Source organism: Choloepus didactylus, chromosome 3 (assembly GCF_015220235.1).
Source record: "Choloepus didactylus isolate mChoDid1 chromosome 3, mChoDid1.pri, whole genome shotgun sequence".
In the NCBI taxonomy this organism is placed as follows: Eukaryota; Metazoa; Chordata; class Mammalia; order Pilosa; family Megalonychidae; genus Choloepus; species Choloepus didactylus.
The window spans coordinates 124,355,400-124,367,797 of NC_051309.1; the positions used below are offsets into that span (position 1 = coordinate 124,355,400).

At 35.3% G+C, this 12,398-nt stretch overlaps 1 protein-coding gene across 2 annotated transcripts in view; it reads right to left on the bottom strand.

Moving 5' to 3' along the window:
* Positions 1 to 1,484: 1,484 nt before the first annotated feature.
* The window catches only part of ARSJ (arylsulfatase family member J), a 70,103-nt gene continuing 59,189 nt past the window's right edge, over positions 1,485 to 12,398 (bottom strand). For both annotated transcript variants that reach the window (XM_037830533.1, XM_037830534.1), the window contains one exon: positions 1,485 to 5,189. In XM_037830533.1, the coding sequence (XP_037686461.1) occupies positions 3,788 to 5,189 (1,402 nt within the window). In that variant the 3' untranslated portion in view covers positions 1,485 to 3,787. The remainder of the gene's footprint in view (positions 5,190 to 12,398) is intronic.

Genomic DNA, 12,398 nt, shown 5'->3' on the forward strand with positions numbered 1-12,398 from the left:
ACCTACAGGGTATAGGGTTTCTGTTTGAGGTGATGAAAATATTCTAAAATTGTGGTGATGTTTGCACAAATCTGTGAATAAAATAACCATTGAATTGTATACTTCAAATAGGTGAATTTTAGGATATGTGAAAAGCTGTTATAAAAAATGACTCATTTAATCAAGTAAGAACAATTTAAAACTGTTATAGAAGTCATTGAAGATGTTTGGATTTTGGTGTTTATGTATGTGTGTATATATTGAATGGCAAGAGTGGTTGTGGATATTTTACAAGTTGAAAGTATGTGAAAATGCAATACCTTACTGAAAATTGTTTCTGAAAAAGGCAAATTTTACTTTTATTTGATTCATGAGGTAAGATCCTCTCCACTTCTAATTCTCAGCTAAAGTATTTTTGCAAAGAGTATATGTGTAGACATTTCTAATAATACTATGTAATTTTCTTGTTCCTTTTCAATTGTCAGGACAGATTTTCTTCAAAATTGCATAAGCCAATTGGCAAAGAATGTTACAGGATTTTAGCAAGCTTTAGAGGAAGGAATTTTCAAATCACAGAAATGAAACAAAAAGTTAAGTAAATGTGTTTGTCCACCTAACTCTTACAGGCAGCATTTTGTTGTCATGCTTTTAATAAGCCCTATCTAACCACTGAATAAATGAAATTTGCAGAGATGCAACAGCCAATGAAATGCTAAAGAAAAATATATCTTTAAAAAGCAGAGTTCTCATTCTGCCAAGCTGGAGAGTTTTGCAAAAAAAAAAAAAATACCTGAGGATGTGAGGTATAGCTGGTTTGGCTTCATAACTTGCTATAAAAAATTATATACAATGTAAGCTCCCATCTCTCCTTTTCTGGAAATTCTCATTTAAGCTAATGCATTCTGTAGTACTCAAAGTAGTATTCCAATATTGTATTCTTTCCTAAGGGGGTAATAAAGATAATATGGAGAAATTTCACTTTCAATTTTGTGTGAGTTTTGCTTAGTTTTTACTACAACACTTCATTCCTTATTAGAGTTAATTTTTTATGGTGTACAAATTTCTGCAAATCACAAAACTGCTATTATTATGATAACAGGAAAACAGATTGATTGGATCTGTTTGCAGCACCAAAATCCCTGTACAAGAAATGGAAAGCAGAAACTCAAGTAAACTGTTGCTGAATGTATGGATGTGTATAATTATTTCCTTTACTTATTTATTCCAAGAATCTGTAATGAGTGCTGATCATGAGTCAGGCATTGTTTTATATACTGGCAATAAAGAGGTAAGTCAAATGTAACAGTCTCTTAAGAAAATTATATTTTAGTGGGAGGAGACATAACAGAGAAAGTAAGTTAAATATGAAGGTTAGAGATGGGGGGCAGAGAGGAGCAGCATTTGGATGGATTCACGGTTATATCTCCCAGGAGACTGTACACTACCTGAAGGCAGGAACCTTGTCTGATATTGCTTATCATCGTACCCCAGAATATATCATTATGTGTGGCTCTTAACAAACGTTGAATGAATGAATGGATGGATGTGACGTTAAGTGAATCCTCCAGTACACTGCTCTTCTCTTGCTTTTTTTTCACACTACTTTATATGGTATATAATTTACATATTAGTTATTTTATTATTTCTTGTCTTCCTCATTCAGCTGGAATGTTAGCAGCACAAGGGCAAGGATTTTTGTCCATTTTGTTCACCTATGCATCCTAAGCATCTAAAATATTGCCAGACACAGTAGGATTTACAAAACATTTCTTGAATGAAAAAATAAATTTTAATAAGTCTGTTTCCCTAAGAGGAAAGATATAAGAATTTGGTTTGCTACTTTTGGCAAGCCAACTCTTTCTTGTCAATGACATACATTCTGACTGCTACTGACAAATTCACTATTTGTGTGCTCAAGAACCCTATGAATAAAATGCTTAGGGAGCTAATCCCAATGACAAATTCATAAATACCTTGCAAAATGGAGTATTAAAATGTATCATAAACAGAACTGCTCAAGAAAACTGTAATATTCACTAATATGTTTAAAAAGTAAGGAAAGGGTATATAAATTCAGATGAAACATGTCAGCCCTGGTAGATGTTCTCACTGGTAAAAATGCACCCCAATGCTTGTTTACTTTTTTCTTTATTTGAAGAAAATGTTTTATATTCACTCACATCCCAGACATACAGCCATAGCCACAAATTATTTTCTGATACAGACAATGGGACACTGAATTTTCAGTTTGGCTGCAAATAAAACAGCAATATGGAAAAGAGTTTTATGGTGAAATTGTAACTTCACAGTTCTAGCAAACTGTGATTTTTCAAGGGTAAGCTCTGTGGCTTGTTATAAAGGAAGCTCCAGGGCCAACCACTTCAATCTATGTCTATGATAAACTTCACTGCAAATAATGCTACTTCAGTCCTCCGCATGATGCTTTCATGTGTGAGTTCCAAACAAAAATTTTCACAACTCCAGGCAGGATCCATTTCATCCACTTCTTGGTATCTCCCCACAATGTCCACTCTTTTCAGGATTCGAGTCATTATAAATGTTATTTCTTAATTACAAGTGAACATCTTTCTCTATAGAGTAGCCAAGAAGAAACAACTCTTATTTGAAAAATCCTCATTCTATTACTACAGAAGGCAAATCATAACTTCAAATGCCTTTCTACATAATTTTTGTTTTTTAAGATGCATAATATAATTTGATCTATAAGTTAAATCAGAAAAGTCGGTAAATTTGCTAGTCCCATAAAATAAATCTTTTTCATAGATACATAAATAAAAGTTTATTTGAAAGATGCAAAATGTTGTCTCAACTCTGCACAAATACTGAGTTTCCAAGTAAATAGTAAGGAAAATACGCACCATATTACATTCAAAATAATTGTTAAACAATGACAACTGTAATTGTTTCTGAATAATTTTCTTTTTATATTTTACAAATTCACAGAGTCTTACAGTAACTTGTAGCATTACAGTGCTTGGTAAATCTTGAAGATATGAAATAAAATTCTTCTAATAGTATGCAGAAAGTAAAAATAAAATTAAAAAGTCAACAATAGATCTTTATAACAAAATAATTAATTTTTCTGCAAAAATAAATTATGTCCTTTATGAAATGTCATTCTATTAAAGTGTTTAGAAAATAGCTACATTCATTTTTTTTTCCTTTGGCAGTGTGCTCAAACATTCTTATTTGCCATTCCCTCATACATGATAAAATGAAGGGCAAGCTGTTCACATGTGAGAAAAACAGCTTATTTTCACAGGAAATGATACATGAAATAGGATTAATTTAAGACACTATTTTTTAACATGAGAGAGATACAAAAATTTACTAAGAAAATATATTTTTCTCAGCCTCTGAAGTAACAGAACTTTGTCTATGTTTCATCCAAGGTAATTTACTCATGTTACCCTGTAACTTCCATCAAATCAGCATGTTTGTTGACTATAAGTTATAGTCCCCTCTTATAATTTAAGGCATAGTGTTTGATCAATTAACTGAAGCACAGCAGTTGAACTCATTATTGACCACCTTTTATGAAGAAGCAAGAGAAATAAGCATCTCCGTCCTGTAAGCGTGGCTCATAAGAGTAAGTAGCATCTTTGGCACTGAGCGGAATGGTTCTCTGTGAGGCAGCCAGGTGGTAGAATCTCTGGAGTGGCACAACATGAAAACAAGTCTGAGGCTTATGGCAGTGATATTATTGACCTAAATTTACTGGCTTGCAGGAAAAGCAGGTAAAAGGGTAAGAACTGATGTAGGTTTAACCAAAAGGAAAAAATGGTACTTATCCGACAGCAACACCTGGATGGCAGTTTGCAAATGAGGCTGCTTTGCGCGGTGTCTTCTTCTTTGTCTTACTTTTCTTCTTCTTTTTCCCAGCCTTATGTTTGCTTGGTTTCTTTTTCCTGTTTTCCTCTTTATACCATGGTCCCCAGACTCCCCCATTGAGCCGAGGGTTACTTCTGGGGTCTCTGGGGGGGTACCTGACAGGTACTGCGGTTTTGTTGAACTGTGAGAGCCTCCGCAGAAGCTTCTTCACGATTCCAGGGTATCTGTTAGATAGGTCCACTCTCTCATACGGGTCGGCTGTGATGTTGAAAAGCCATACACTTTTGCCAGTTGACAACGTAACTCGTTCATTGTGCCACCGATTTGGCCCCAGGTTGCTGAATGACTGAGGGGGAACCCAGTCACTGTAGCCAGGATTCCCTGTGAGCAGTTTCCAGTGCTGCACTCGGATAGCTGACTGGATTGCCGTGTTCCAGATCCCATAGCCTGCTGCCCAGGAGCCATTTTTTGCCTTGGTGTATATAGGGTCAATGTTGTGCAAAATATCCACTCGAGGAGAACGAAGGCCTTCACTTATGGTCTCCCATATGTCATAGCCATCCAATTGAACGTCCTCATCAATCTGCCCTTCTGCCAGTGTAATCAGAGTGGGGTACCAGTCAGTGATGTGCACAAGTTCCTTACATACTGTCCCCCTGTTTTTCAGAAGTGGGCTATGCACGAAGCCAACAGCCCTGATCCCCCCTTCCCAGTACGTTCCTTTGCTACCTCTGAGAGGCCAGTTACTTCCTCCTGCCGTGGGCTGGCCGCCATTATCTGAAGAGTAAATGATAATGCTATTGTTATAGAAACCATATGTCCTGAGAGCCAGGGTTATATTGTTGATTGCTTCATCTAAGCAGGAAAGCATGGCAGCATACCTCCGCCTGTTTATGTTGACAATGGATCGGTAGTGTTCAAAATACCTACTGGGGGCTTGAAGCGGCGAGTGAACAGCTTGGTAGGCAATATATAAAAATATAGGCTTTCTGGGATTATGAGAAGCCAAGATTTGCTGTACTCTCTGAGTGTACATCTGTGTGGAGTATATGCCATTGTCGTGGTCCCAGGCAGCATTGTCATTTTCATATAAGTCATAGCCACACATCCCAGGACTGTCACATTTGTAGTGTGTGTAGTAATCACCACTTCCCAAGAGGGAACCAAAAAAGGTATCAAATCCTCTTTTGGTGGGCATGCATTCTTTTCTGTAGAAACCCAAGTGCCATTTTCCAACCATATGTGTTGAATATCCAACCTCCTTCAGCTTCTGAGGTAGGGTTGCATTGTCCAGAGGTAAACAGTTGGGTTGGGAAGGTCTTATGATAGAATGTTGAAGTCCTGTGTGTATCTGATACCTTGACAAAAGGGAAAAAAAAATTGTCAATACAGGATGGAAGAGATGTTCTCTGCAAACAAAACAATGGTTCCTAAATCTTAAAATAATTTTTCTATGAAGAGAAACTTTATCCCAAATAATACATGAACAATTCAGTATTTCTACTGTTGACCTCCCCAAATCTCACCTTAATTAGCTTCATATTTAACATCTGAAATACATTTGAATCTAAACCAGTACTTTTGAAATTCATATTTCCCCAAACAAAAGTTGTTTTTGGAATTCTTGTAACAGAATTAATTGGAATAAACTTTAAGATCTCTCCAAAGAGAAAGAAAATGTTTTGGACATTTCTTACATTATTGTTGAGAAACCATTTTAGATTAAATGTTTTAACTAGTTCTCAGGATTACATTTTTCCAAAAAGCAAGGAAATGTGCCCTTACATTTTTCCCACAGTGCCTCTTTTTTTTTTTTCATTACAATCACTTATTAATATAGTCTTAGAAAACATGGCAATGCCTTCTATATATCAAACTAAATTGAATGTTGATTTTTGGCGTTGTTATTTTTTCAAAGATATTTTGCCAAGGATGTTTATCCAGAAGTGTTATTATCACAAATTGTATGAATTTTCAATTGGGTCAAGATGTGCCTGTCTGTTCATGACATTTTAAAAAGTGATTGATTCCATAGTTATTATGTAAGTTTAAAAGGATTTCTTAAAAAGAAAACATGGAAATTCTGAGTATGAAGATTGCAGAGAGTGTAAAAGCAAATATAAAAATACTCTTGGGAACTAAATTACAAAGAGTAGAATTAAGCTTCAAACCCATTTTTTAAAAATTGATTTTAACTGAAAGGCCAACATGATATAATCTTGGAAGAATAATTCAATGTATTTTTAAAGGTTCAAATGATAATGATAATGCAACTGTGAGTTCTTTGGACGCGTCACTTGCAGTAACACACTGATGGTTTTGTAGGAGATGTGATATCTGTCACTAATGCAAGGGAACATCATACAAGCTACGTCTACTTTTCTGATCATGTAGTTGTCAAAGTTTCCCAATAACCACAATTCTGCTAATTTTCAATGTAAATAACTGCTAAAGAAATGTGCTTCCTAAGCATTATTAAGCAAGTTTTAGACGGCATTGTCACTGCTCTTGATAATTTTTGATCTCATTCAAGATACAAAACATTCACTTATGAAACCACCGTTTTCATACAAGTACATGACAATGTGATAATATCTGTTAGTGTAAACATGAAGAAAATTAAAAGAAGGAGAAATCAGTATGGGTAGGAAATTTGGGAAGGACTCATGGAGATGAGTTATTAACTAAATAATTATTTCATGCAGAATGTATACTTGGCCAAATGTGTATTTAACCAACTCAAGCCTTTCTCATTCGATTGGAAATCTTCTCACCTAGTGCTAGAGGCAAAAGGAATTGAGGCTTATGAAACATTTTAAATACAGGAAATGTAAATGTTTGCAAAAAAAAAAAAAAAAAAAAAGGGAAAAAGAGGCCTGCTGCTTGGAAAAGATGCGATGGTGTTACCAGAAAAATAAGCAAGTTCAGAACTATTACTCAAATATGTGGTTCCTGTCTCTTCCAGATAAAACGGTTTTGAAACTGAAAAATTTGGAACCAGCAACACAAAGTTTTGGTAGCAGCTGAAAACAAAGGAGAGGTTTCAGGGCAGTTCTTGCTTATAGTGAGTTCAAGCCTCTGGGGCCAAATAGTGGGGAGTCTGGGGCAGAATCTGAGGCAAGGATTAAGAGCATAGGTTTTGGAGTCAGCCCTGAGAATTAAATTTGGTTTCACTTTTTATTAGCTGTGTGACTTTGGACAGTACTTAACCCCCCTGATCCTCATTTTCCTCATCTTTAAAATAGAGATGGATAGTAATACATATTGGGTTGCTGTGAGTATTGAAAGAGAACACAGAATTAGGCAAGGAGAGACATTCAGTAAATGATAACTTTATTATTATTCCAGAATAATCATGTGTCACTAATACATTTGCATAAAGTTTTATAATTTAAAAACCTCTTTCACATGTCTTATTGTATTTAATCCTCACTACAACAGTGAGAGGTAGTATTTATTCTTCATGTTCATTTTATGGATTAGGAAATAGAGATGAAGAGAGGTAGTGAAGTTGTTGTATTCTCCCCGTCTTCCTCACCTGCCCCACCAGGCCACGAAACTGAATTCTTAACAACAGAGTCTATTTTGATGTTATTTCTATTCTTTTTATGAGTTAGTATAGTGATTTCTAAAAAACTCAAGGAGCAGAGGAAAATGCCAGAAATCTTGAGAAGTGAATCTGTTCTAATTTCCAAGTTAAAGAAAGGAAGTCTTTGTAACCCAGATAGTGAGGCTTAATGCTGATCGAAGAAACAATTGGAGAACAATTTTTTAAATAGATGATTTGTGAACATTTCAAAAAGAATGAATGAGGTAGGATCCAAGAGAAAAGCCCTGCCAAGTTAGCTTCAATTTCTTTTTTAAAAAAGTATCAGTGTTAGGTGAGATGCAGCATTTGAAAAATCTGCCCAGGATTTTTTTCTTATAAGATAATGAAAATTCAACTGTATGATAGCACTATATATTAGTGATAAGAATGATAATCTCACACTTTAATATCAGTTGATGGTCTACAGCAAATTTTCATTTACTTTATTTCTTCTGGCTTCCACAACTCTGTGGAGCAAGCAGGGGTATTCCATTTAACCAGAAAACAAACAAACTGAAAAAAAAAAACACTGAAACTCAGTAACTTTGTGGCTTGCTCAAGTTTTACTGCTATAAGACTTGAGGGCTACACTGTAATAAGACATCTGGCTTTGTAAGCTCTTCCATGGAACACATAAAGCTAACTGAACAGCTAAATCTATTTATGTAAAATTTGAATTACTTGATTTACAATAATCTTAAGTATTCATTCCCATGCTTAGATGAGTAATTATATCTGAATGTATATTGTGTGCCAGGTGGGACAGAAACTAAGGTGTTTTTTACCCCCTCTCCAATGCTTTGAAATCACTAGTGGGCTATAAGTAAAGCTCCTACTAGCAATGGGGGGATGATTTGGAAGTTCCAGATTTCTGAACACTGGATTCATGTATGGAAGCAGTTCTGCCAATCATGTCTCTGAGTCCAAAACAGCATTGCTAGCTCTTCTCTTTTCTTCTCCCCACCAAGGATCCCAACAGATTATTTTATTTCAAGAAGAGGATGGTTGGAATATAGGAGTTTGGTGGAGTCACTGGTTTGACAGTGCCTTTGATTTGGTAGCAGTAGGCTTGACAGACAGATCATTCTTCAAAATATACTACAAAACCCTGATTGAGATCTACAAAATCCTGGTTGAGGATCTCTTGAGGACCCTTGATCTGGAAGACAGCTTCTTGAGAAGCACAACAAGGCTCTTTCTTTGGCTTCGATTCACTGATCAATATTATTCATGACTTGAATAAAGAAATAGAAGAGATGTTCATTATTTGGGGGGTATACTTGACATTATAGATGGCAGAATCAAGATTAAAAGTAATCTAACTGACCTGAAATTTCAGCAAAACAAATGAAATATAACTGAGATAGAAAGTCAGGAAGGGCTCAAAGATTGAGGGAAATGTGTTACAAGGACACAGAGGCCTGATTGAAGGAGCTCTTACCGGCCAAATCTGAGAAAATTTGAGCATCAAAATTATACCCACTAAAATAGGAAGCCCTGATTCCATACTGATATAAGTAAATCAATAAAATTTTGATAAGGAATGGAATACTGACATAGTCCATAAGTACCTCCCTAGAAAATACATTAATGTGGGAAAAATGGGGAAAAGTCACTTTGCAGTGGAGGCACCTGAAAGACACTATCCTAATAAAGTGACCAAAGTCCCATGAGTAGGGAACAAATAGAAATCAGTTGTCACTTGATAGGATGCAATTAGAACACAGCATTGCTTCTGAGATGTTCCAGCTAAAGATGTGGAAACTGAATCTCATCAGACAAACTCAAACTAAGGGCCATTCTACAAAACAACTGGCCTATAATCTTCAAACTGTCAAGGTCATGACAGGAAAGAAGGGCTGAGAGATACTAATGTAGAAAGAGACTAAGGAGATATGACAAATGAATGCAACACAGGACTCTGAATTGGAATGGTTTACAATAAAGGACATATTTGGAAAGCTGCAAAACTAAAATGGTGCTCTGAGGATAAAGTGGGAATAGTAATGCTAGTATCTTGAATTGCTTGCTTTGTGGCTATATGGGAGACTGTCCTTGTTTGTAGGAAATAAATGCTAAAAATTGGGGATGATGGAGCATCAGGGGTAGCAATTAATTCTTGAATGGTTCAGGAAAAAATGTTATTTGTGTAGTATGAGATTGTTTTAAAATTTGCAATTTAAGAAAAGACAGAGAGGGTAAGAATTGAAAAGCATCAACTGGATTTGGCAATAAGCATGTATAGCCTTGCAAACTATATTTTAAGTAGAACAGTATGAGAAGAAACTGTATTTTAAGTGGAACGGTGTGAGAAGCAGCCCAGAGTTTATTGAGTTGAGGCATGAATGGAAAGTGAAAAAGTATAGATGGAGAGTATAGACTACTATTTCAGGATGTACAGATAGAAGAAACAAAATTAAGGTGAAACTTGAAGCGCTGTTGTGGAAAAGTGTGAATTAGGTATTGTTGTGTGGTAACACATATGGTTATGGCACAGTATCTATTGTATTAATACATTTTTAGAATAAAAAATGTGTATCTGTGTAAGTTTCATGAGAGCAGGGGCTGTGTTTTGTTCACTGCAATATCTGCCTCCCCTAAAACAATGCCTGGTTCATGACAGGCCTTCAATAAATAAACGAATGAATGAATTAATGTGTGTGTGTGCATGTGTTCACAAAGAAAGAAAAATATAAAGATATACACCAAACTGCTAAATATGATTATTTGCAGAAAGGTAAAAATTATGAAAGAAGAGAAAACTTTTATCTTCTATTATATAAAATTGGGTCTCAAAAAACTGTCTTATTCTACTCAGACCGACATTTTAGAATTCAGTTTTATTGAGATATATTCACATACCATAAAATTATCAGTGTACAACTGTTCACACTATCCTCATATAGTTGTACATTCATCACCACAATCAATTTTTGAACATTTTCATCATCCCCCCCAAAATAAAAATAAGGATAAAAATACATGTAAAGAAGAATACCCAAAATATCACATCCTTCCTGTCCCCCCCTATTATTCATATAATTTTTGTTTCCATTTTTCTACTCATCTGTACATACTCTGAAGAAGGCAGTGTGAGAGTTACACAGTGTAAGCTATTTAGTTATATGATCATCTTCAAGAATCAAGGCTAATGGGTTGCAGTTCAACAGTTTCAGTTATTTCCTTCTAGTTATTCCAACACACTAAAAACTAATAAGGGATATATATATACACATATATATATACACATACACACACACACACACACACACACACACACACACACACACACATATATATATATATATATATATATCATGCATAAGAATAACTCCAGAATGACCTCTCAACGTCATTGGAAATCACTCAGCCACTGAAACTTTATTTTGTTTCATTTCTCTTCCCCTCTTTGGGCAAGAAGGCTTTATGGGACTAATTTTGAGGTAAATCTAAAAGCCAGATGAACGGAAATGCTCATTCTCCTCATCAATAAATATACTTTGTGGTAGGCAAATACAACCAGGAGACCACCTGTATATCAGAAGAAACTGGACAGAATGAGCTAAATGAATTCTTTAATTTCCCCCGAAAGACAGAGAAAATATCCCCTTTCACTAATCAAGCAAATGAGCATTACTTTTCAACTAACTTTTAAAATTCTTACCTCGAATAGTATTTTCAGGCCACCGTGGTGTACTGTTTGTCCTTGGAATTGCATTGCTCATCCTAACTCCAATCAATATGTTAACACTTACAACATCAAAGCTTATTCTAAACCGTTTATAGTTTTCTTCATCTCTTTGTAAGCATGGCTGCAAATCACACGGTAGGTGGTTCCTTTTGGTGGTTTCCCCTTGACCTCAGTCTCTTGTGTGTAAATCCTTAATAGCTTCCATCAAAACGTAAGTTTCTTCCTGGACTGGAGAGTCTTCTTCCTGACCATTTCCTCCATTTTCTCTTTGTATTTTGGAATTAATTCTTTTGAAGACCCATACTTTCTACTCAGCTTTTTAATTTTTATTTTTATAAGATTAATATATAAATTAATGAATGCCAAACATGTATCCAGATGAATATTAACTTATATGAATGGATTCCTCATCTGTAAAATTATTCACAGAATAAAGTTTGAGAGGGAACTCCAGTGGTTTATTTAAAATTAATTAGTTTACCAATACATTTCAAGGACGTATATTTCTTAAAGCAAACTGTACTCACACTGTCAAAATAAAATTTGTTTTTTTTTTTGTCATTCTTCATACTACCACAGAATAATATTAAATCAATTTTAAAGAATGTACACATTTTCATCCCCTCTACTCTAAACAGAAAATGCACTTAAGGGTGTAGACCAGAAAGTTGCCTAAATATTAATCCATGTCTTATGCTACTATTTGCCCTTAGAGACAGGGATGCAAAAGGAAAATATCCTTAAATAACATATTAGTGATACTAGTTAGACTTCTCAAAGTAAAATATTGATTGTCTAAGAAAAATTGAAACTCTATCTAATTATTGTCAAATTATGATCTTTCACTTTCCTCTACTTGCATTTGTTTCAGTTTCCTGGTTGGCTCAAGCAAATACCATACAATGGATCAGTTTAATCAATGGTACTTTAATGGCTCATGGTTTTGACTTAGGAAAAAGTCCAAATCATGGTCTTCTCAAGCAATCCTTTCTCCCTGAAGACTGTGGCATTCTGGGGCTGGTTACTGGAAATCCTCGGTCCTGGACTCCTCTGTAACATATCAATGCACATGGTGGCCCCTCCTGGCCTTTTCCTTCTCTTCCAGATTCTGCTGATGATCAGCTTCTGGCTTCTCCTGGTTTTCTCTGTCTGAATTTCATTCTGTTCATAAAGGACTTCAGTAATAGGATTAAGATGTATCCTGACTGAGGTAGGTCACACCTTACCTGAAGTAACCTCATCAAAAGGTCCTACTTATAATGGGCTCACACCCACAGAATAGATTAA